Below are 26137 nucleotides of genomic sequence, written 5' to 3'. Positions count from 1 at the left end.
TGTACTTAGGGTCATTGTCTTGTTGAAAGGTAAATCCTTAGTCCAGTCTGAGGTCCAGGACACTCTGGTCAGGTTTTCATTAAGAATATCTCTGTACTTTACTCCATTCAGCTTTCCCTCAACCCTGACCAGTCGCTTAGTCCCATCCAGTGAAAAACAACCACCACCATGCTTTACTGTAGGGATGGTATTGTGCAGGTGATGAGAAGGGCCTGGTTTCCTCCAGACTCTTACATTGAGGCCAAAAACTTCAATCTTGGTTTCATCAGACCAGAGAATATTATTCCTCATAGTCCAAGAGTCCTTTTTTTGCAAACCCCTGTCACTGAGCAGAGGCTTCTTTCTGGCTGCTCTTCCATAAAGCCCAGACTGGTGGAGTGCTGCAGTGATGGCTGACCTTCTGGAAGTTTCTTTCATCTGCACACAGGAACTTTGGAGCCCAGCTTAGTGGGGCGTCCAGCTGTAGGAAGAGTCCTGGTTGTTCCAAACTTCTTGCATTTAAGAATTATGGAGACCACTGTGCTCTTGGGAGCTTTCAGGTGCAGGAGAAATTTTTTGTACCTTCTCCAGATCTGTGCCTCTACACACTCCTGTCTCTGAGCTCTACAGGCAGTTCTTTCCTCCTCATAGTTTGGTCTTTGCTCTGCTATGCATTGTCAGCTGTGAGACCTTACATAGACAGGGCTGTGTCTTTCCAAATCATGTCCAATCCACTGAAATTACCACAGGTGACTCCGATCAAGGTGTAGAAACATCTCAGAGATGATGAAGAGAAATGGGAGGCCGCAGAGCTAAATGTCATAGCAAAGGGTCTGAATACTTGTGTCCATGTGAAATTAAAAATTTTTATTTTCAATGCATTTTCAAAAACTTTAATATTCTGCTTTTACTTTGTCATCATTGGATGCAGAATGATGGGGGGAACTTTTTTTTATTTATTTTTTTCCCTTCATTTTAGCACAAGACCTCAACATAACAAAATGTAAAAAAAGTGAAAGGGTGTGAAGACTTTCTGAATGCAGTGATCTCCCAACAAAAGGCTGTAGCATAAAATGGCCATTCCCACCAGACAGCTGCTCAGCAGTGTAAACAATGGGGCGGCACAGCAGTGGGCATTACAGATATGATGCAGTATAATGGGCACATGTCACTTCATGCTACTGGTTTCGCCCCCTGTTGATGTGTCTTGAACACCTACTGAAGGTCTTATGGGACATTTTATAATAATCCAGTAGAAGGATACGAGCACCGATATTACATGACAGGTAGTGTGCACTACTTACTGAACTCGCGTCCTGACCCGGGTCTGTATATTTAGAGACAAGGCATGTGTTCCCCTTATCGGGGAGGCTAGAAATAGCTGACGGTATATGCAGCAGAGCTGACGCTTTAGATTTCCGCACACTTGAAGGAGTCTGTGGAGAAAAAGAGAGGAAGTCAAGTAGAGAGGTAGAACAGAGCAGGACATTAGGCACAAGAGGCCAGTGCCCGGGGCGGCCTTGTGGGAATAGAGGGTCGCTCCCCAGTTTTGGAGGTTTGTGCAGTAGCCTCCATCCTGAGCCCCAATGCAAAATCCCTGCGACTGTCCAAGTCACCTGAAAAGCACAAGTAGAAATAAATTTCTCTTGTCGCCAAAACAATCCCATTCAGATGACGAAGGGATCTTCAGTCACAGAAATTGCTGCCGTGTGTGAATACACCTCAGTATTTTGAGAATTCCTGCAGTGTCGACCAGAAACCGCCTTATCATTGAGCCCTGAGACTTTTTACATTTTTCTTAGTGACTAGACTGCTGCAGCCACTCGCTGTCCTCAGCAGTCACGAGGGCGAGAAGAGCACGTCCCTTTCAGTCTGTTCTTATGTGACTGTTGAGGCCGCTGAGTGGCTGCAGAAGTCTCATGACCAAGAATGGGTCCCCATCACATCTGGTCTAGCCGGAGAACACCGGGAGCTACGGCACTGGGACGAAGGGCATTTTACAAATTGAGTGAAGTTTTTTATTTTTTATTTAAAAACACACTACTGACTGTCATAAAATTTTTAATTATGCTGGACAACCCCTTTAATGGGGTATTCTGGTAACTTCAAGTCATCTCCTATACACTGGATAGGGAATAACTATTACATCACCATAGCAGGGGTCCCATACATTGTAGGGCCCCTAAAAATGAGCAGCATAAAGGGTCGAGCATGTGCTCTATCACCCCTTTCATCTCTATGGGACCTGCCTGAAAAAGCGGAGCTCTGTCCACCGCTATCTCCAGCAGACTCCTAAAGATGAATGGAATCGCAGCACGTATGAGCGACCGGCTACCCCGTTCATTTTGGGGGCCCTGAGGGATACAGTGACCCCCCTTCTCATAATCAGTGGAGGTCCAAGCAGTAGGACCCTCATTGATCCATTAGTTTTAAAATGCCCCTTTAAGGCTACTTTCACACTAGAGTTTCTATTTTCTGGTATTAGGATCCATCATAGGGTCTCTATACCGGAGAAAAACGCTTCAGTTTTGTCCCCATTCATTGTCAATGGGGACAAAACTGATCTGAACAGAACAGAGCGCTCCAAAATGCATCCTGTTCCGTTCTCATACCGGAGAGCAGCATGCTGCGGTTTGCTTTCCGTCCTGGGATGCGGAACAAAACGTCATGACCCACAACGCAAGTCGATGGGGGCGGATCCGTTTTCTCTGACACAATAGAAAACGGATCCGTCCCCCATTGACTTTTAATATAGTTTATGTTTTAGTTTCTCATCATTTGCAAGATATGCGATTGCTGTCAGTGAATAAACCCTCTTGTTTACATTCAGAGGCAGTAAACCTGCACAAGGCCGGTCCTGCTCTCAGCTAAGAGGTGGATACAATTGTATCCACTCTAGACAATGCTAAACACATCGACAGCACAGATCTTGCCGGGTTTGCTACAATGTATCAGGTTGGAGTCTGTTTTGCCTTCAAACTGATACATTGTAGCAAACTATCGGAGAGCTCTGTGCTGCTATTACAGTAGCATTCAGAGCATTGTCTTCTCTGGATACAATTGTATCCACCTATTAGCTGTGCGCAGGATTACTGCCTCTGAATGTAAAGAGGAGTTTTCATTCACTGACAGCAAACCAATATCTGGAAAATGGTCAATAAATGAAACCTAAAATACATTAGAAATGTTTAGAACAGGAGTGGAGCCGAGCTGCAGACACTGCCATGGTAAGTAATCCAGCTGACTATCCAGTGGCACATCAGGATAGCCGCAGAGCGGTGTATAGTGCGGCAGATTTTAAAGGGCCGGTTCTTCCATTGTGGTCCCATCATTCAGGCATAGCGAGATGTATTTTAAGTAACACACTTTTATTCTGCCATATTTCATAGCGTCACAGGGAGAAAAGCAGAAGAGAAAAGCCATAAATCCACCAACAAACCAATAACCCGAGATTTAAAAGCACCAAAAACAGCAGAGACACCGGAAAGTGGAAACATAAAAAGTAGTTTAAAACACACAAAACGTTTGACAGCCTCACTCGCCGATCTCTGACTTTTATCCAAAATCGTATTTTTTACAGAGTTAAAAAAAAAAAAAAAAAAAAAAAAAAAAAGCGCTTTTATGGCAGCCGTTTTACTCTGCGAGGAAACATAAAAGGTGGAAGCACAGACTGCTGCAAAAAGAGAGGCGCCAATTTAATGCAGCAGCCCGTGAAGGCTTGCGCTAGGTAAACTGAAATACTGCAGCGCCTTGAAGAGCGCGGGGCGGAATATTTGCCCTCACCGCGGGGGAGATTTATCAGGAGAATGGGAATTTATTAAAATCTGTTTTGCGTCTGCACTGGTGCAATTTGCCCCAATGTTTGATAAATTTGGTGTATATTCACGTTTGTCTAGGGTTGTCACTCCAGATTTTATGTGTCCCCCTCCCACTGCAGTCGGAGCAGTCTATAATGCGGGGGGGGGGGGGGCGTTCCGCCCCGGGTGTCAGGCTGTCAGCTACACAGGGGGGTGCTGCCATGCCTGCCGGTGTTCTGTCAGAATACTATACCTTATCAGAATGCTATACCCTCGTCACTTCCGGTGACGCGGCCGCACCGGAAGTGACGAGAATCAGCTGGAGGAGGGGGTGTGCAGCGCTGCGCAGATCCACCGATAAGTCAAAATTATAGCACCGCTGCGGGAGAAGCGCCCACTTAATGCGCATGCGCAAAACCGGCCGGGACATACTGTGCCATAAGCCACGGCTGGGTAGGAGGGGGTGCGCACGCGCAGCTTTATACGCCCGTCGGCCACACACATCAGGATTACACCGCGCGTGCGCACTCAGGGGTAGGTAGATTTGTCAGTGCAAAATGTTCCATCAGATCTCCCAAGCAGCGTTTTGGTGTCCGCCTCCAAAGCGGAACGGAGGCAAACTGACGCATTCTGAGCGGATCCTTTTCCATTCAGAATGCATTACGGCAAAACTGATCCGTTTTTGACCACGTTTGAGAGCCCTGAACGTATCTCACAAACGGAAAGCCAAAAGGCCAGTGTGAAAGTAGCCTAATTAACCAATAAGTGCTTTCCCCCACCAGTAAGGGAAAATGCTTACTGGTTATTGCATGGCGCCTGTAATTGGCAGGAGGTAGTAATAACCGGGGAGCGCCGTCCTCTTTTTTGCGGCTCATTTAAATAGAGCGATGTGACAATGCGGCCCTCAGACCAAAAAAGGTTGTGCACCCCTGGCCTAGACGCTGCTCAGTCCAATTCAAGTTAGTAAGGCTGCGCTGCAATACCAAACACAGCCACTATCAGGTGCGTTGCTATAGTGGCCTCAGCGGTCTCAATGGAGACTGGGCCCCTAGTCGTTCTGCTGTCCTCAAAAAAATACAACCTGTCCTATTCTTGTCCGTTTTGCGGACAAGAATAGGCAGTTATATTAATGGCTTTCTGCGCCGTTCAGCAAATTGCAGAACGCACACGGACGCCATCCGTGTTTTGTGGGTCCGCAATTTGCGGACCGCAACACACACAACGGTCCTGTGCATGAGGAGAGAGGTTAGGGAGAGGTTGTGTGCATGAGGCCTTAGGGAGAGCTCTGCTTGCTCTGCTAGGCCCAGAAGCCCTGCCTCAAAGTCTACATGGTTGCTTGTCCCCTCCTGGGCTTGCATCGCCTTCATCCAAGCTGAAGCTAGAGCTTGAGGTACTCCAAAGCCAGGACAGGAAGTTCCTAGGATTAAAGTAAGAGCCAGACTACAGACAGCTAAACTAAGTTCCAGCAGAAGAGGAAGAGTTTCCTATTTACTCCAGCTAGCATAGCTGAGCTGAGATTGTTGCAGAGAAGTATTTGCCTGCCAGATTAAGCCAATACCCGCTGATAACCAAGATACCATTTGGAAACTGTTTGGATTACCGTTTATGCCAAGTAAAGCTGTGTTCAATATTACAAGTCTGGACTCCATTTATTCTACCTCCTTCACCATGCAAGTCATTCACCCCACTTTTGCACTTGCTTCGGACCACTTCACTCCTGGGATCCAAGGATATCCAGGTAGGAACACCGTGACACGTGTATATAACATCTACAGAGACATTGTAGGACACTCTACACCACTCTGGCAATCCTACACCTGAGTACCCACACTACCATCTACAAAGGGACTCCATGTCCTTGTTGCTAAACTGCAACTGGCGTCACGCTTACTTGCTCTATAAGGCCCCTTTAACACGGGCGAGTTCTCCACGTGGGTGCAATGCGTGAGCTGAACGCATTGCACCCGCACTGAATCCGGACCTATTAATTTCTATGGGGCTGTGCACATGAGCGGTGATTTTCATGCATCACTTGTGCGTTGTGTGAAAATCGCAGCATGTTTTATATTCAGCATTTTTCACGCAACGCAGGCCCCATAGAAGTGAATGAGTAATTAATTAAGTGAAAAATAATAATTAAACTCGCCTCATCCACTTGTTCGCGCCGCCCGGCTTCTCTTCTGTCTTCTTCTTTGATGACCTGGGAGGAAAAGGACCTTTAGTGATGTCACTGCGCTCATTACATGGTCCTTCACATGATCCATCACCATGGTGATGGATCATGTGATGAGCGCAGTAACGTCAAAGGTCCTTTTCCTCCCAGGTCATCAAAGAAGAAGAACAAGTGGATGAGGTGAGTTTAATTATTTATTTTTTAACCCCTTCATCACTATTCTACTAAGCATTCTGTATTAAGAATGCTATTATTTTTCCTTATAACCATGTTATAAGGCAGGCATGCTCAACCTGCGGCCCTCCAGCTGTTGTAAAACTACAATTCCCACAGTGCCCTGCTGTAGGCTGATAGCTGTAGGCTGTTAGAGCATGCTGGGAGTTGTAGTTTTGCAACAGCTGGAGGGCCGCAGGTTGAGCATGCCTCTTATAAGAGAAAATAATAAAATTTACACAACACCTAACCCAAACTTCTGTGAAGAAGTCCGGGTTCGGGTCTGGGTACCAAACATGCCGATTTTTCTCACGCGCATGCAAAACGCATTAAAACGCTTTGTACTCGCAGGGAAAAAATCACGCATTTTACCGCAACGCACCTGCATCTGTTCCCGCACGTCACCTGCAACGCCCGTGTGAACCCAGCCTAAGAGGGACAAATTTCGTAGAAACCTCCTAAGGGGCAAGGGATACCCCAGATGCCCTGATAGTGGGTACGTTGCATACCATGCTGTTGGGCCACCATGGGGAGAAGGAACACTTTAGGGACATCTACTGGGGGTGCTATGGGGACTTTGGCTCTACTGGGGCACTAAGAGTGAGCATATTTTGTACTGGCACACAGAAGGGGGTATTTTTTGCACTGGCACGCATTATAAGGTTTTTTTTGTTGTGCTTGTTCACATTATAAGAGGTTATTTTTTGTACTAGGACACACTATAAAGGGGCATTTTTTACATTGGCATGCATGATCCTGAGGATAGATCATCAATATGAAACACTCAGAAACCCCTTTTTGGACTTAAAGGGCATGTCTTCCATCAGGATAACCCGTCCTTATGCCTGATTAAGGGTACTTTCACACTAGCGTTTTTCTTTTCCGGCATTGAGTTCCGTCCTAGGGGCTCTATACCGGAAAAGAACTGATCAGGCATATCCCCGTGCATTCTGAATTGAGAGTAATCCACTCACGATGCATCAGGATGTCTTCAGTTCAGTCGTTTTGACTGATCAGGCAAAAGAGAAAAACGCAGCATGCTACGGTTTTATCTCCGGCGAAAAAAAACTGAAGACTTGCCTGAATGCCGGCATTTTTTCCATAGGAATGTATTAGTGCCGGATCCGGCATTCAAAATACCGGAACGAAATATTTTATTTTTTTAAATGCCGTATCTGTTTTTTCCAGATGACACGGGAAAGACGGATCCGGAATTTCAATGATCAAGACGATCAGTCTTACAAATGCCACCAGTTTGCATACGTTTTGACGGATCCGGCAAGCAGTTCCGGCGACGGAACTGCCTGCCGGATTCCTCTGCCGCAAGCGTGAAAGTAGCCTTAGGTATAACCATTAACCACTGTGCAGAGACGCTGCAAAGAGCTCCTCCAGCTCCACTGGTCCCAGTTCACACACATTACACGGACATATGAATCTCTGCTATGTACTGGTACATGTGCGGGCGGTACCGTGCGGCCGGCCGCGGCTTTCCCTGGGGACGATTGCTGAGGTTAATGAAGCTCGCCCTGTGGCGATCAGATGACTGCTGGGCCGGCTTCACTATTGAAGGTGGTCGGTCACCCGCAGGCACTCGCTGCTCGGAGGCACTTACTCTGCCGGACTGGCGGTCTCATTTCTGGAGAATGCTTTGTTCTTGAGTTCGAGCCAAATGTTCTGTAACTAAAGGGAATTTTAAAGAAGAAAAAAAGTCACAAATTCAGAATTTACTTAAAATATAACATGAATAAGGAAGTAAGCGCTTTGCTTTGCTCATCTTAGGAGGAGAGATCTCTTCTTCTCCAGTCATGCCCAAATCTAAATTCAGGATTATACCAGAGGGCAGTGCATTGTGGGAACCCAGGTGACGGTAACGCCGTTAGGTCACGTGACTGACTGCTAGGTAGACGTAAACTTCTGTACCTTTCCAACAGCAGAGTTTTGAAAGCAGCTTTGGGTGTGAACAGAGATCTTTATAAATCTATACAAAATCACTACCAAAGTGGTTGAAGAGTTTCTCCATTTTACACCTAGATTTGACCTGTGATATGTTGGTGAAGGCAGATCTGACCGACTATAATCAACAGCCGGATGTGAACAGTACATATTCATACCCTCGTATGTCTCCGATTCTGCAGGACTGTCCCAGGGGTCTGACCATCATATAATCTCCTGTCAGTTGGACCCATGGGGCTAGGGATATGCCTCCATCGTTAGGAGACATAATCAGTGCGGCCAGCAGGTGGCAGCATCGTTCAGAGTAGCTGCCTCCTACTGATGGAGAGACACAAGGATGGGGGTACTCAAGACCCTCTATAACAGGGGTCAGCAACCTCCAGGTGTTGTGAAACTACATCTCCCATCATGCACACTTGCTTTGATGCTCTCTAAACTCCCACACAAGTGGAAAGAGCACGCTGGCAGTTGTAGTTTCACAACAGCTGGAGTGCCGAAGGTTGCTGATCCCTGCCCTATAAGCTGCTGCAAATAACGCCTTATGGACTGTACTGTGGCTGCTGCCAGTGGAGTATATGGCCAGACGCAGCTTCCCCCAATCAGCCGTTATCCCCGAGATAACCCCTTTAAAATGTGTACCTACATCATACGTGCACTTTGATACCTTTAAAGGGGTTTTCCAGTAAAAATGTAGTTCCCACAGTTCTATACGGCTACTTTCACACCTGCAGTAAAGCTATCCAGCAGGAACAGGCAGTGGGAGTTCACCGTAGCCAGCATCGCCGGAGCCCATTGACTAATGGGATTCAGCAGGACAAACACTGGAGCGCGCACTGGTTTTGTTCTGGCCAAAACCTGGCGCTCATGCTGAAGAGTGGTCGGATCCCATAGTCATAGGGACTGGCGGTGAACGATCGTGGCCGGCTAGGCAGGATGCGGTGAACTCCAGCAGGCTGTTCTTCTGCCGAAACGGCATCCCAGATAGCTTTATCGCAGATGTGAAACAAGCCTAAGTTTTTAGATGTACAGTCCCCGGGGTGCTGAGTAGAGTCCGACACCTCTCACCTGAACTTCCCGACCACCAAGGCTCTTAACAAACCGATCTGTTCTTTGCTTGAGCTCAGCCATGATGGGATTTGACCTCACAACTTGATGAATGTCTTGCCCCTCCTGGAGCTTCTTCTCCATCACACTGAACCCATCCAGCAGCTGGTACAGGGACAGAGCGATGTGGCTTCCAGAGAACTGTGAATAATATAATAATTACAAGGAAATAATCTTATGTCTTCATTCACTCGGCTATGTGTCATCACCTGGAAACCATAAGCAAGCAGGTTATAAAAAAAAGCTACGACCACTGGAGGTGTTACATGGTGGACATTCATCAACAGGAGCCTTTTAATCATTTCCACCATCATTTTTTCTGTGCCAAGATAAATGGGTATTCCCTTCTTCCAAACGATGGCATAGCAATATGGATAAAACGCCACTTTATGATGGGTGGGGATCCTGCGAATATTCTACCGATTTGCCGTTACCTTAGACTATTGGAACACCCCTTTAACATGTATCACAAGATGCTACATTGTGCATTTCCTGACTGCTCTCCACTCACCTTCGTCAAAAGCACCAAGGACATGCCATGCCACAGAGGCAAGCAGTACATGGAATGAGGCATCATGGGGCAGTAACCCTCTCTCAGGTTGGCATCCAGAAATACCCGCCGCGTGTTGGTAGATTCTGGTGCAGGGCCGACCAGAGTCTTCAAACTGTCTTCAGCAATCTAAAGGAGAGAAGTAATAAACGGCATTAACCCAAGAATCTAGAAATTCACTCGGGGGGGGGGGGGGGGGGGGGGGGGAATAGTATGGGGGGGGGGGGGGTACCTGGATCTCAATGTCCCCAAAACTAGACAGCGATGAATCGTCATCCCTCGAGCTGCCGCCACCTTCTGAAAGAAGTCATACAGACACATTGAGAGAGAGTCCAGCAGCTGATGCATATGGGGGCCTCCCGACTCCACAATGGCAGATGTTGGAAGAATGAAGGGTTGGGCACGTTGGATATCAACATGTCCAATCTTCTTGTTCCTGGGGACGAGGACCACGGCTCTGGCTTACACCCCTCTCTTGCAATTCAGATCACACGGACTCTTGACCAAGCAGAGTATACGTGTGTATGGGGGAGGGGAGATAGCCGTCAACTATGTAAGGGTCCGTTCACATCACCGCAAAACGCGGAAGGGCTCCCCTGTGCGTCCTGGTCCGTGCAGACAGGTCTTATTCTTTACTGTGGATCGGGGATCCAGTGAAGTCAGTAGGTCCATTCTACGATGCAGTGTTAACATGGCTAGTGTCCGTGTTTTGCGGATCTGCAGTTTGGGGTCCGCAAAACTGACATGGTCGTGTGAATAGACCCTAAAGGTTTATGTCCGGCTTGATGTTTCCTTAAAGGGAACCTGTCACCGGGATTTTGTGTATAGAGCTGAGGACATGGGTTGCTAGATGGCCGCTAGCACATCCGCAATACCCAGTCCCCATAGCTCTGTGTGCTTTTATTGTGTAAAAAAAATGATTTGATACATATGTAAATTAACCTGAGATGAGTCCTGTCCCTGACTCATCTCACATACAGGACTCATCTCGGGTAATTTGCATATGCATCAAATCGTTTTTTTTACACAATAAAAGCACACAGAGCTATGGGGACTGGGTATTGTGAATGTGCTAGCGGCCATCTAGCAACCCATGTCCTCAGCTCTATACACAAAATCCAGATGACAGGTTCCCTTTAAGGTGCAGCCATGGGCCCCTGGTAGGTACATTAATCTACAATTAGAGGGGTTCTCCACGCTACAGCCATTGATGACCTCTCCTCAGGATTATTGGGGGTGTGACACCTGGGGGGGGGGGGGTCCCATTGCTTACCTTTCAGTATGGCACTTACCTAAGCTGCTTGTGCTGGGGGACGGGTCGGGGGTATAATACTCTTCTGAGGCCGCATTGTCTTCGGTGCCCTGTCATATAACACAATAAGGGTTACGTTACAGCGCCCTATAAGGGTACGACCACATGGCGCGACCCGGCCGTGCTGCGCTCAAGTCCTGCTCGGCCATGCGAACTCAACAGGCTCTAAGTGAACTAATTACATGGCCAAGTAGAGTGCTCCTAATTAGAGATGAGCGAACTTCTGTTTTAAGTTCGGCGTCTAAAGTCCGGCTTCCGGTTAGCGGAGAATCCCGATATGGATTCCGAATACCGTTGTGGTCCCTGGTAGCGGAATCAATAATGGCCGATTATTGATTCCGCTACCACGGACCACAACGGAATTCGGAATCCATATCGGGATTCTCCGCTAACCCGAACCCGAACTTTAGACGCCGAACTTAAAACAGAAGTTCGCTCATCTCTACTCCTAATTAGTTCAATTAGAGTCCGTTGCAGCTCATAAGGCGGTGCGGTACTCAACCACAGAGCACCCGCGCGGTATCGTTGTACCTCTACACAAGCCGATTTTCTGCCCTTTAACGAGCGCCAATCACTAACACAGCATGCGGATCGGCACAAAATGCCCTTTACGTGTGCCAGGCGTATGGGGGCGAGCGATCTGTAAGGTGATCGTTTGTCCTCAGACAGTTTTCATTCGGTCCTTATCATTGGCCATTGTGAAAGGCCCCTTAAAGGGAAGGAGGGGGAGGGGGGGGGGTGTATCGGTTTCTGAATTTGCATAATATTGTAACTTATTCTGCCCAACGTGCCGGCAGCAGTATGGACGATGGCTGCAGTATCCGACCCTCCTGAAATCTGAAGTGTCTACTGCACTAGACCTGTGGGGAGGTCTGGGGCCGCACCTGTGATAAGGGCCCCAGAACGCATCCATAGGACTATAAGACTACACAACATCCATAGCTATTCCTCCTGACTTCTCCATACAGCTGAGCATGCATGTGTTTCCTGGGGGCATTCTGAAACCTACTGCGCCCAAACCCTTCCCCCGACATCATCTGTCACGGTACAGTCAGGACACCTCCAGTCCTGGGAAAATCTATATGTATGGCCAGGATTAGAAAAATATGTCCGCCTTCTTCCAAAAACAGCGCCACACCTGTCCACAGTCTGTGTGTGGTATTGCAGCTAAGCCCCTTTCACTTCAATGGAGCAGAGAAGCAATACCAGACTCGACCTAAGAACAGGGGCGGTGCTGTTTCTGGAAGAAAGCCACTATGGTTTTTCGAATCCTGGGAACCCCTTTAAGCCCCTTGGTGCAGTCAAACCCTAATTTGTATAAGGAACAAAAGCCTTTTCTTTCTCATGAACTCTGCAATCGATTTTGACAAGACAGGTGTCATGTCTACAGCAGGATCAACCCTACCAGTATGTCTGGTTTCATGGGGTTGATCCTGCTGACATGTTTTTGGGTGGTTATTTTTTTTTGGGGGGGGGGGGGGGGCCCCCCCAGTACAAAGTAAAAAACTGAAACATGCTGTACTAGTAATAACCTCATAGACACAGGCTATAATACAGACAATCCACTGTAAAGTTATTATAAGGCAGCGTTACCGGGATGCTCCGCTCCTGCAGTAGATTGATCCCCGGGTACAGGTCCTGGACGATGAGAATCAAGGATAGGAGATCCGCGGGCCTCAGGGAGCTGGCGTTCCGGCTGTATATACAGAAAGAAGTCATAATGGTTCATATATAATAGATGGTATCAGACACCGAGCACCACTTTATCGTGACCCCTCTAAAATAAACTAAGGGTCCGTTCACATAACCATATCCGTTTTACAGCCCGCAGATTGCAGATCCGCAAAACACGGGTACTGGCCGTGTGCGTCCTGCATTTTGTGGTCCTGCACTTTCGCCCCATGTTAGAAATGTCTATTCTTGTCCACAAAATGGGCACTTTTTTGAAAGGCCGGGTAACGGAACTACGGATGCGGACAGTACACGGTGTGCTCTCCACATCTTTTGCAGCCCAATTAAATTGAATGGTTCCACACCAGATCCGCAAAAAAGGTTGATGGGATGCTAACCGGAAATATGGCCATATAAATGGATCCTAAGGGCTCATGCACACGACCGTATGTTTTTTGCGGTCCGCAAAACACGGATCACCCCCCCCAAAAAAACGGACGACATCCATTTTGCATCTGTTTTTTTTCCAGATCCATTGGAACAACGCCTGTCCTTGTCGGCAAAATGGACAAGAATAGGACATATTGAAGTTCTATTTTTTTTAAGAACGGACATGCGTTTTTTTGTTTTTTTTTGCAAGCCCCATTGAAATGAATGGTTCCATTTACGGCCCCGTAAAAATATATTAAAAAAAATAATAAAAAAAATAACCGGAAGAAAAATATATTTGCGTGCATGAGCCCTTACAACAGAGCTCACCCTGATAGACTAGGCTCCCCATGCTGTACTTCACCCCCATCTCCACGTCAGCCCCCTGAGCACTGGAGGATCTGGTGACTACTATTTTATCCAGCCGGTCATAGATTTTATGGTTATTTTAAGGAGCAGTGTTATGTTTTTTTCACCAGGACAGAGAACCGTAAACCGCCAGCCCCCCCCCCCCCCCCCCCCCCCCCCCCCCCCACTCATTACTAGATCTGAGACTAATGGCAGCCTGCATACCCACCCAGCCTCCATTGTCATTTCATTCTTGCCATCGGGGAGATGTGACTGTGCGAATCCGCAACACCAGGTGCGTTAAAGAGGACCTGTCCCCACTCCTGACATGCCTGTTTTAATAGCTTCATGCATTCCGCATGTAATAACAATTCTGGAGCCTCTATTCTTATGGCTCTATGTTGTGTCATTCCTTTATTATTCCTGCTAGAAGTTATGAGTGGCTAGCGGTCTGCAGTAAGAGTGCAGAGGGGTGGTAACCAGTTGGGGGTGTGTCCCTGCACAGTCTCGCTCTATCCAATCAGTGCTGTCATTGTCAGACTGTGCAGGGACACACCTCCAACTGGTTACCACCCCTCTGCACCCTTACTGCAGACTGCTAGCAATTCATTCATAAACTTCTAGTAGAAATAATAAAGGAATGACAACATAGAGCCATAAGAATAGAGGCTCCCGAATTGTTATTACATGGGGAATGCATGACACTATTAAAACAGGCCTTCTTGAAGAAGTTTATACCAGTTTTACCGAGGTTACAGAACACACCTGGAGAAAAGCGCCAGAAGTTTGGTGTTGACCAGGACGAAGGCATGCAGGACCTCCTCGCTGCCTCGCTCATTGCTGCCGTTAATGTACTGCACGATCTGCTTCTCCAGGAACTCTATGCACTGCTCGCAAAGCTTGGGGTGTATCAGACGCTCTACTGCCTGCGAGGCGAGAGACAAAGCACTAACATGAGCTGACGGAACGGACATCCACGTGCTCTGCCCTGATCCATCATCACCAAAATCCACTAACTGTACACGAGGCCATGGGTATACGTTTTGATCAAAACACAAAAACCCACTCACCGCGTCAAGGTGACCTTTATGAAGTGGGTACCTCTAATTTGGTGCAGTACCGCGTCAGCAGGTGGCATGACCCAGCAGTCCAACAGCACCCCTGCTGCCAGACTAAGCCACCTTGGCCCTTCCAACCCAAAGGCACAGCACCCCAGCAAAACATGGTGTGATACTGCGTTGTTGCTTTGGTGCTGTGCCTGTGGGTTGTTGGTGGCGGCCAGTGCCATGGAAGCTTAGCCTGACAGCAGGGGTGCTGTTGGACTGATGGGTCACACCGCCTGCGGGTGCTGTGTCGCGGCGGCGTGCTCGCAGTGTAGTGCTGCACCAAAATAGAGTAGGGACTCACCTGAAAGAGGTCACCTTGACGTGGTGAGTAGGCTTACGCATTTTAAACAAAACGTATACAAAGAGCCTCATGTACAGTTTATTAATTATGGTGTTGTATACTATTAATGCATTGCACATGGATGTGCGATCCGTGTTTTCTTTATTTTTGGAATTTTATGACTGCTTAGCTTGCTTAAAAGGACCTTGCGCACATTGGCTAGAGCAGGCATCCTCAAACTGCGGCCCTCCAGCTGTTGTAAAACTACAACTCCCACAATGCCCTGCTGTAGGCAGATAAATGTAGGCTGTTCGGGCATGCTGGGAGTTGTAGTTTTGCAACAGCTGAAGGGCCACAGTTTGAGGATGCCTGGGCTAGAGGCTCAGTCATCTGGTCATGTAGGGGTTAAAGAGCACTGCATTCCAGCACTGGGTCTATAAGGCTACTTTCACACTAGCGTTCGGCTGTCCGCTCGTGAGCTCCGTTTGAAGGGGCTCACGAGCGGACCCGAACGCAGCCGTCCAGCCCTGATGCAGTCTGAATGGAGCGGATCCGCTCAGACTGCATCAGTCTGGCGGCGTTCAGCCTCCGCTCCGCTCGCCTCCGCACGGACAGGCGGACAGCTGAACGCTGCTTGCAGCGTTCGGGTGTCCGCCTGGCCGTGCGGATCCGTGTGGATCCGTCCAGACTTACAATGTAAGTCAATGGGGACGGATCCGTTTGAAGATGCCACAATATGGCTCAATCTTCATGCGGATCCGTCCCCCATTGACTTTACATTGAAAGTCTGGACGGATCCGTACGAGGCTATTTTCACACTTAGCTGTTTATATGCCAAAATAATGCAGACGGATCCGTACTGAACGGAGCCTCCGTCTGCATTATTATGATCGGATCCGTTCAGAACGGATCCGATCGAACGCTAGTGTGAAAGTAGCCTAAGTTGTGACTAGGAAGCAATGCAAGTTAAAGGGGTTCTCCATGATTAGAAAAACATGAATGCTTTCGTAAAAAAATAAATAGCACCAACCCTGTTGACAGGCTGTTTGTGGTGTTGCAGCTTGGCCCCATTCACTTCAATAAAGCATCAGTAAACTGCAATACCAGACACAACCTGTGGGCAGGTGAGGCGCTGTTTTTTTTTTTTTTGCAGGAAAGCAGCCATGTTTTGCTAATCTTGTACAACCTCTTTGGGCTCACGTGAGCTTTTACTATGAATTTCTTTGCTTCTAAGTCCATTAGTCTTGTACGACTATTGGTCGTTTATACACTGGAAAATAAAGGGGTTGTCCAGGATTAGAAAAACATGTCCTAGTTCTTCCAGAAACAGCACTACACCTCTCCATGGGTTGTGTCTGGTATTGCAACTTAGCTCCATTGAAGAGAGTGGGGCCGAGCTGCAATACCACACACAACCAGGTGTGGCGCTGTTTTTGGCAGAAAGAAGCCATATTTTTCTGAACGTGGACAACCCCTTTAACATCAGTCCACGGATTTCTGAGTATTTTTGCATATATTCAGCAATGTGAATGACCACATCCTTCTGTGTTGGATCACGGTGGCCGTCAGCTTGCTCACAAAGTCTATACATTCATCTACAAGAAGAGACACGTGAGCTTGTCCCAGTCAAAAGACCTCTGAGAGAGTCATAAAATGCTGTAAACATGTTAAAGGGGCGCTCCACTTAAAAAAAAAAAACATGCAATATAAGTCTAATGTAGTCAGAGGCTCAGATGGCTTTTTAGTCCCCCATGCTGTACACTGCAGCTTTGCATTGAGACCGGTTGTCAGGTTTCCAGAAGGAAGCACGTCTCTGTAGACTCCCGGAACCCTTCTTGCTCACTCACCTCTACTGCGAAGCTCTGGTCTTCGTGCTGCAGGCGGCCGTACGTTAGGAGCAGACTCTGGAACGTCTTCCACACGAGGTTCCGCTGATCCGAATCTGGCGGTCGCAGTCTGCAGCGGGATAACACATACAGATCATGCTAGGGTATAACTTTCCTCAGTACTAGGCGCCACCAGCCTCAATATAGACATGCATCCTCTGCCATCTATCCAGTCAATAGGAGAGTGGCAACAGACACTTCTGACCGCCGCTTATCTCCCAGCAGAACAAAGGGTCGGTCAGGAGACCCCCTTACACACTATATTGTCAGTGGGATCCACCAGCCTATATCGAATGCGCTTTCTTTGCTCACCATTTGCTAAATATTGTGCTTGCTGTCAGTGAATAGAAACACAAAATCCTGAATATTTTTTGATCACCCTCGTATACATGTCTCACAACAGGAAAGCTCCGATACGCTCGAATGCGCCACATCTGTTCAGGGGTTGTGTGATTACGGGGCTGAGCTGCGCTACCAGAAACAACCAATGGGCAGGGGTGGCGCTGTTTTTTGGAAGAAAGCAACAATTTTTTTTTTTGTAATCCTGGACAATTATTTTATCATTCTTCATGTGAGCTGGGAGTAGTCAGGAGAGAGGATTGCTTCTGAATGTTAAAAAAAAAAAAAAGAAAAAAAAAAAAAAGTTTCCATTCCCTGACAGCAGATCTTGTAAACTGACCACAAAGGTGATTTAAATGTTGCTGAACTTTTAATTATACAGCGAGTTACTGAAAACCAATTTTTATGATAGGACAATCTAATTGAACGGAGGCAGATCAACATTTGGAGAAGATTCATGGGGCAAAATGCAGAGGAATTTCATATTGACCCCCTATTTATACCGGAATTTCATATTGACTCCCTATTTATACCGGAATTTCATATTGACTCCATATTTAAACCAGAATTTTGTATTGACTCCCTTCTTATAGCAGACAGCAGAGAGTATGGTAAGTTATTGTACTGGTCAGGTAGATACTTACCATGAAGAACGTTACTATTGGGAATAGCAAGAAGAAGAAACGAAAGGAAGAAAGACGTTATAAAAGGTGAAATTGTAGAAAAACCGTAGATCTGGCTGTAATACAAAGAGCAGGGATCAGCAACCTCCGGCACTGCAGCTGTTGTGAAACTACAACTCCCAGCATGCGCAATCGCTTGGTTGTTCTTGGAATGCCTATAGAAGTGAAGGAAGCATGCTGGGAGTTGCAGTGTAACAACAGTTGGCATGCCAGAAGTTTCCAGAAATTCACTGACTCCCCCCATTAAAAGGGTTAGGCCACAAAAAATGTCCTAAATTTTTCAAGCCAGCACCTAGATCCGAATACTTTTGTATTTAGATGCAATTAAACATTTTGTGTAGCCAGTGAGTTATTCAATAAAATGTATCTGTATAGCGCCACCTGCTGTTTATTCTTTTTCTTGTCCACCTCACTGAGGTGGTCGCACGTGCTCAGTTTAAATCTTCAACTGCCACCAGTCATATGTTCTGTTAGAAGATGTGGCAGTTACAATGAAAGGACTACAAAAGAAAGGACAGACCCCTGAGCTACCAGCCTGAAATAAATCTAGCAATGACTAGGGGGATCTCTGGACCCAGGACTCTGCAGTCATTCCCCCCTGGCTATTCTTTTAGCTAATGTACAGGAAGTAGAAGAGTCGTTGGCAGCCAGCTTTTCCCGAGGCAGAAGAATGGAATAAATAATAGAATAATAAATAATAATAGAATAAAATGACGGCTGAGGAGAACCTTTCACTGGTGTCAGAACAGCTCGAGTAAGTGCTTTACATTTAGGTCCTGTCCTCAGGAGAGGCCATCAATGTATAACTGATAGGGAGGTCCGACCCTCCAGAACTCCCACCACCTAGCAGAACGCAATGGCAGTGGCACCCTTCACTGCAGCGAGGTCCGTACACTTGTGGCCGCTCCTGACTATCATGGCTATCCTGGCGGCTGGACCACCGCCGATCATACACTGATGGCCTATCCTCAATGAAAACATGACAGTGGGTCTTTTGGAAACATTTTGAAAGGGAAAATTAAACGGACATACTCTTTTTTGATTAGTTGACTGTCCAAAGTGACCAAACCAAAGTGAACTTCAGTGAGTCTCTTCAAGACGAAAATCTTCCTCCTCAAGTCGTCCTCGTTTTCTTCTCTGTCCCCATTGACAGCAATGAAAAGACATTCTCCAAACTGCAAGGATAATATGCTGAATAAGAATACAGTAAAACAGCCTCATGCATGAAGCCTAGCGCGGACAGGAACTGGTTGTCCATAGCACAGTTCTTGGCTGCACTGGGTTTCATACATGAGGCCTAAAGTAACCCAAACTGTATGGAATAATATAACCAAAAGTAACTCAAACCATATTAATTAGTATAACCGTAATTAACCCAAACAGTATGGAATATTGTAACCAAATGTGACAACACACGTGTCCCCCCTCTCCCTCATCTGTGCTGAAATTTTACAAAGTGGGGTCTGGTGCAAGGCAAAAGCAGCGGCGGAGAGCAGGCAAGTACGATTTCCTTCATAGGTCCGGCAGGGGCCGCCAATTTAACTGTGGAAACCCATTCGATGCAGTTTTGCTTAAAAAAAAGATCCGTCTTCTGGGAAAACCTAAGGCCTGATTCACACAAGGAGACGCTGAAAGTGGTTGAGAATCGTATCCAGCAAAACTGCATCAAATGGGTTTCCACAGTTAAATTGGCGGCCCCCGCCGGACCTATGGAGGAAATCATACTTACCTGCTCTCCGCCGCTGCTTTTGCCTTGCACCAGACCCCACTTGTAAAAGTTCAGCACAGATGGGGGAGGACACGTGTGTGGCTGCAGTCGATGACCGGTATGTCCCCTAAGTGGCACATCACTGGGTCACATGTCCCTTGGAGGTCACTGCTACGGCCAGTCATTGGCATCAGCAACACACGTGTCCCGGAGGTTTACAAGCAGGGACTGGAGTGTGGCGAATGCAGTGGTGGACCAAAAGAGCCGGATAGCAGCAGGTTTGGCAGGGAGCCAAAAAGTGTTAAAAAGCTAAAGAACCCCTTTAGGGTCAGTTGCAGACCAGTGTACTATGGATGAGTGTCCTAGTTTACGGACTAACTTTCAACCATATGATGCTGTGAGTTCTGGTCAGTAGGCCTGCGGTCATGCACCAACTCTTGTCAGAAATACAGGTGCAGAAATGCGTCTAGAATACGCTGGTCTGAAACCAGCCTAAGGCTTAAAAGGATTTTTATTTTTTATTTGCCCAGAGTACTACAAACACTGCATAGATTTGCCCTGTGCACCTGTTTTTCATGTCAGTGCGTTCCTTCCCCTTTTCTCAGTCTCTCTGCATCCTGGCAGGAAGTTTACATACAGAACTTCCTGTTTTCCTCAGCTTCCTGTTAGTATTTCTAATCAATCCCGGCACACTTTGCTCTGTAACGTTTCTCAGAGCTTGCTCCAGCTTCCGCACTGTTCGCTCTTCAATAGTCACGCCCCCTACACCGCTCCTCTCCGTGTTCGTTAAGCGGAGCAAACCCTGTGAAACATTAAAGAGCAATGCATTCTGGGATTGGTTAGAAAACCCAACAGGGAGCTGATGAGAACAGGAAGTTCTGCTTGTAAACATCCTGCCAGGATGCAGTAATGCTGAGAACAGGGGAAGGAAAGTGCTGACATGAAAAACAGGTACACAGGGAAAATAGACGCAGTTTTTGCGGTACTCTGGGCAGAAAAAAAATTCTATATACAACTGGAGAAGAACTTTAAATCCGTTATTATGACAGTTATTTAACCCTAAGAAATGACATACCATGTGCAGCACACAGAGGTGGCCATTCTCAGCGGTGAAGCAGGTGTACGTGTCCCCGATCTTCTCCAGCAGCGTCACACAAGAGATGATCAGAGGGGCAAAGAGGGTATTGATGCTGTCACCAATGTTCGGAGACTGAATAAAACAAGAAAATAAAGTGCAGATTATATCAGGAGGTGGGTAAAGCAGTGGTAAGCTATAGGATTATGTTACGCAGCTTTGGGTGTGACCACATTATGTTACGCAGCTTTGGGTGTGACCACATTATGTTACGCAGCTTTGGGTGTGACCACATTATGTTACGCAGCTTTGGGTGTGGCCACATTATCTTACGCAGCTTTGGGTGTGGCCACATTATCTTACGCAGCTTTGGATGTGGCCACATTATCTTACGCAGCTTTGGATGTGGCCACATTATCTTACGCAGCTTTGGATGTGGCCACATTATCTTACGCAGCTTTGGATGTGGCCACATTATCTTACGCAGCTTTGGATGTGGCCACATTATCTTACGCAGCTTTGGATGTGGCCACATTATCTTACGCAGCTTTGGATGTGGCCACATTATCTTACGCAGCTTTGGATGTGGCCACATTATCTTACGCAGCTTTGGATGTGGCCACATTATCTTACGCAGCTTTGGATGTGGCCACATTATCTTACGCGATGTGGCCACATTATCTTACGAGATGTAATACAAGGTGTAATTTATGAAATGACGTGGAATTTTTGAAAGGATTCAATATTATCATCAAATATTATAATTCTGATCAGTGGAGACTTGGCTTCTGACTGTGCAGGGAGCCGCAGCATGGCTCCATGCAGATAAGCACCGTGGCTGCTTCATACTAAACACCTATGGGGGCCCAGCAGACCCTTATATAAATCTCATTACAAAAGATACAATTATGTGGAGAGAAAGTATTATCAGATATTTCATGGAAGAAGAGGAGTTTATAATCCTAGTTTCCAGGGTCTTTGTACTGAGGTACAAACACTGCCTTCTCTACATGACCCTACAGCAGCTCATCACCTACCATATATACGGTAATAACATACAGTCCACTTACCTGCAACAGCTCCTCACATACCATATATACGGTAATAACATACAGTCCACTTACCTGCAGCAGCTCCTCACATACCATATATACGGTAATAACATCCAATCCCCTTACCTGTAGCAGCTCATCTCTTACCATATATATGGTAATAACCTACAGTCCACTTACCTGCAACAGATCACCTACCATATATTCGGTAATAACACACAGTCCTCTTACCCGCAGCAGATCATCACCTACCATATATATACGGTAATAACACACACAGTCCACATACCTGCAGCAGCTCATCACATACCATATATACGGTATTAACAGTCCAGTTACCCACAGCAGCTCCTTACATACCATATATACGGTAATAACATCCAATCCCCTTACCTGTAGCATCTCCTCACTTACCATATATACGGTAATACCCTACAGTCCACTTACCCTTAGAAGCTCATCACTTACCATATATACGGTAATAACCTACAGTCCACTTACCTACAGCAGCTCATCACCTACCATATATATGGTAATACCCTACAGTCCACTTACCTACAGCAGCTCATCACCTACCATATATACGGTAATACCCTACAGGCCACTTACCTGAGAAGCTCATCACTTACCATATATACGGTAATACCCTACAGGCCACTTACCTGCAGAAGCTCGTCACATACAGAGTATCTGCTGTGTAGATTCTTCTCGAACTCTTCGTCCGCCCAGCAGAACAGGACTTCTGCTCCCTCCGAGACAATGAGTATACACTTCATCTGCCGAGGAGGAAGACAATTATAAAACACAGACGTCGCCCTCTTTTGGCAAGTTGCCAGAAATTCTGTTCAGTTCTTTCTGCTTCTAGGAAAGTTGGGTGAATAGCAAGGTTCTCTCCAGTGAAATTTCCACAGAGGTCATTATCCAACTTCCCCATGTAACCTGTACATTACACGGACATGTCACTGGGCAGTAACGCTTCATTCCTCCTGAGAGAGGCATTGTAAGACATTAACCCCCCCCCCCCCCCCACTCCTATACAGAATATAAAGTGTAGATGGCTTACTGCCGGCCGCTGCCACTAGAGGGAGCTCTCTGCACAGGGAGTGATACATCTTTACTGAGCTCCCTCTAGTGGTGGTTGTAAGTAGTCCACATTGTATCATTTTACCCTATGTGTCTGCAGGGGATTTGGAGCTCTGTATCAGTAAAGGAGCTTTGTACCTTTATAAAGATATATCAAGAAATTAATCAGTCCAGATAAGATCATTACTTACTGTAATATCCGCCGTCCCCCGAGGTCTTCAGCGATGGATCAGATACTGCAGATCCTCAGTGACCCTTCTTCTCCATCACTTCTCTCCTTCTTCTTTGCCCGTTACAGAAAAGTGACACTATAATGCCGGATAGAAGGAATGATGCAGATTCCAATAATCCGTCACCGAAATAGAAGGATTTGTCCAAATTCCATATAATGTGGATGCAGAACAGAAACTAATAGCTAAACGTGGAACCAAAAGCATAAAAAAAAAAAATATAGTATACAAAAATCCACATTATACATCTACATGTGCACTTGGCAGCTGGAGGCTTCTGTGTTGGTCCCATGTTCATATGTGTCCGCATTGCTGAGAAAGATTATGTTTTATTATATGCAAATGAGCCTCTAGGAGCAACGGGGGCGTTACCATTACACCTAGAGGTTCAGCTCACTCTGCAACTGCCACGCCCTCTGCACTGTGACAGGACCAGACGTGATCACATTTACACTGCCTGGTCCTGTCAATAAAAGTGCAGAGGGCACAGCAGTTGCAGAGAGAGCCTCTAGGTGTAACGTCACCTCCCCCGTTGCTCCTAGAGGCTGATTTGCATATATCGAATCACCATTTTTCTCAGCAATGCGGGCACATAGGAACATGGGACCAACACAGAAGCCTCCAGCTGCCAAGCGCACATGTTACAGGTCGGGCAGTGTCATAGCACATTTCCCCCCATTTAGGCTGTGGGAGGAGCCAACGCAGCCAGAAGAAACTTAGGGTCATTTTTTAAGATCTGCATTTTAGACGTCGGTCTTAATAAGCCCCTGCGCTGGATCCGTCAAAGTTATGTAGAGGTGTCGGCCTCTACATAACTTGGGCGCATCCACCGCTTGTGTAAGGGCTCACGCACACGAACGTATGCATTTTGCTATCCGTAAAAAAACAACTCGCAAAAAATACAGATGACATCCGTGTTCATTCCGTATTTTGCAGAATGGAACAGCTGGCCTTTCATATAACAGTCCTATCCTTGTCCGTAACGTGGACAATAAGGCTAGGTCTACATGACGACTTGTGTCGCACAACAATTTTTATAATGATAGTCTGTGGTGTCGCACTGCGACATGCTGTGACTGCAACGCGACAGTCGCAGAAAAATCCATTTTGAATAGTTTTTTTGCGACTGTCACGTCGCAGTATGTCGCATGTCGCAGTGCGACACCATAGACTATCATTATAAAAATTGTCGCACGACATTGGTGCGACACATGTCGTCATGTAGACCTAGCCTAATAGGACATGTTCTATTTTTTTGCGGAACGGAAATACGGACATACGGAAATGGAATGCACACGGAGTAGCTTCCGTTTTCTTACGGACCCATTGAAGTGAATGGTTCCGCATACGGTCCGCAAAAAAACTGAACGGACACGGAAAGAAAATACGTTCGTGTGCATGATGCCTAAATCTGCCAGCTTCCCTCCTGACATAGATTTAAACCATTTTCAACGCCTAAAACAGGCATAGAAAATGATGAGACACTGCCGTCCTGCGCCCTTCCACCTCCGCGCCAACTTTTTTAGACCCGTGTGAGCCTTTGTGCCTCAATCTGTAACAGATTGACACAAAAAAGTGTTGTATATCTGTTAGTAAATGACCCCCTTAATATTTACTTACGCTAAGGGTCCATTCGGACGTCTGGCACCCCCATAGAACTGCCTATTCTTGTCCGCAATTGCGGACAACAATAGGACATGTTCTATTTTTTTCCGGAGCTGCAGACTGGAAGATCGGTGGCGCGCTCCGAAAATGCGGATAGCACACTGTGTGCTGTCCGCATCCATTCCTGCCCCATAGAGAAGGAATGGGTCCGCACCCGTTCTGCACAATTGCGGACGTGTGAATTCAGCCTTACTGTGTAAATTCCACCAGAAATCAGCTTTTAGCACATGGACCTCCCGAGAGGCGCCAAAATAAATGAGGTGCGCGCCTCTTAATAAATATGTATTTTAAAGCTCATTCAGATGACTGTATCCGTTTTTGTGGTCGGCAAACTGCAGACCCGAAAAACACGGATACTGCCTCTTTGCGTTCTGCAAAATACGGCCAGGCCCTATGATAGAAATGCCTATTTTTGTCCACAATTGCTGTTTTTTGCAGGGGCCCAGGCGGAGTATATAAGGACAGGTCATGGAGCTGCAGATGGTCCGGCACACGGGCGTGTAGCCCTGTTTTGCAGATCCGCAAAACACTACGTTCATGTGAATGCTGCCTTATGTAAAACATACTCATCTTACTGCAGCCCCATTGACATGGATGGGTGCGGAACACAAACATACATTCCCGTCATGTTATTTAATCCTGTAAAAAAAAGTTTTTAAGAGACAAATAAAAAACAGATGTGAACCCCCACAGAATACAGAAAATACAAAAAAAAAACAAAACACCCCAGTCTTAAAGTTTTCTTCCGCAAACCATTAGGCTGAGGCGGTCACAGCCAGAAGGCAGTAGGAAACATAAGGGAAGGACGTACAGTTCTCTGTCCTGCTGCATCCACGCCTGGACTGGCTCCAAAAACCGCATCAAAAACTGCCTGTGTGATTCCAGCCTTACAGATCATGGGCAGCAGCGCAGTCCACTTACCTCCATGCACACAGCTGGGACAGAGACTTCCTGCACTGAAGCATGTGAATGCAGCCCATGTGACCAGAGCAGGGGGGGAGGGGCTGCAGGAAGCAGCAGATGACTGGGGGGGGGCGGAGGGCAGGCTGCTGCATGTCACCTGCAGATCCCTGTCATCGTCCTCCTGCAGACGGTCACAGAATCAGAAATGGTCCCCCTGCTGTCAAGTCAAGGGGGTCTCCTCTACGTGTCTTCTTCCTATTGCTCGTGCTCCTCCTTTCATTATCTTCGCCTGTCTGCATTGTTTTTGTTGCTTTCTGGTAACGCCCCCTGCTGGAGATTATAAGAATATTACAAGTCACCGGTATATAAGGACAGGGGTCCAGGCGGAGTATATAAGGACAGGTCATGGAGCTGCAGATGATCCGGCACACGGGCGTGTAGCCCTGATTTGCAGATCCGCAAAACACTACGTTCATGTGAATGCTGCCTTATATAAAACATACCCATCGGATTCATTAGAAAATCTGCAGCAGCTGAGGTGTGTATTATGAGGTTCTGCAGCAGCTGAGGTGTGTATTATGAGGTTCTGCAGCAGCTG

The 26137-nt window shown here is 46.9% G+C and overlaps 1 protein-coding gene across 2 annotated transcripts in view; it reads right to left on the bottom strand.

Annotated features, from left to right (window-relative positions):
* Nucleotides 1-25608, bottom strand: part of HPS1 (HPS1 biogenesis of lysosomal organelles complex 3 subunit 1) — a 48214-nt gene extending 22606 nt beyond the window's left edge. Inside the window, exons 1-14 of one of the 2 annotated variants that reach the window (XM_044297145.1) lie at nucleotides 25558-25608; nucleotides 22933-23049; nucleotides 22321-22434; nucleotides 20607-20741; nucleotides 18856-18998; nucleotides 16763-16871; nucleotides 14295-14455; nucleotides 12675-12777; nucleotides 11062-11131; nucleotides 10002-10066; nucleotides 9731-9898; nucleotides 9181-9360; nucleotides 7775-7842; nucleotides 1284-1415 (exon numbers count right to left, since the gene is read on the bottom strand). In XM_044297145.1, coding sequence (XP_044153080.1) covers nucleotides 1284-1415; nucleotides 7775-7842; nucleotides 9181-9360; nucleotides 9731-9898; nucleotides 10002-10066; nucleotides 11062-11131; nucleotides 12675-12777; nucleotides 14295-14455; nucleotides 16763-16871; nucleotides 18856-18998; nucleotides 20607-20741; nucleotides 22321-22434 — 1448 coding nt within the window. In that variant the 5' untranslated portion in view covers nucleotides 22933-23049; nucleotides 25558-25608. The remainder of the gene's footprint in view (nucleotides 1-1283; nucleotides 1416-7774; nucleotides 7843-9180; nucleotides 9361-9730; nucleotides 9899-10001; nucleotides 10067-11061; nucleotides 11132-12674; nucleotides 12778-14294; nucleotides 14456-16762; nucleotides 16872-18855; nucleotides 18999-20606; nucleotides 20742-22320; nucleotides 22435-22932; nucleotides 23050-25557) is intronic. The other variant, XM_044297146.1, reaches the window with a different exon arrangement.
* Nucleotides 25609-26137: the final 529 nt, after the last annotated feature.

This window comes from Bufo gargarizans, chromosome 6 (genome assembly GCF_014858855.1).
Source record: "Bufo gargarizans isolate SCDJY-AF-19 chromosome 6, ASM1485885v1, whole genome shotgun sequence".
Lineage (NCBI taxonomy): Eukaryota > Metazoa > Chordata > Amphibia > Anura > Bufonidae > Bufo > Bufo gargarizans.
The sequence above is the reverse complement of the archived record's forward strand: the minus strand, read 5'-3'. Positions and strand labels throughout refer to the sequence as shown.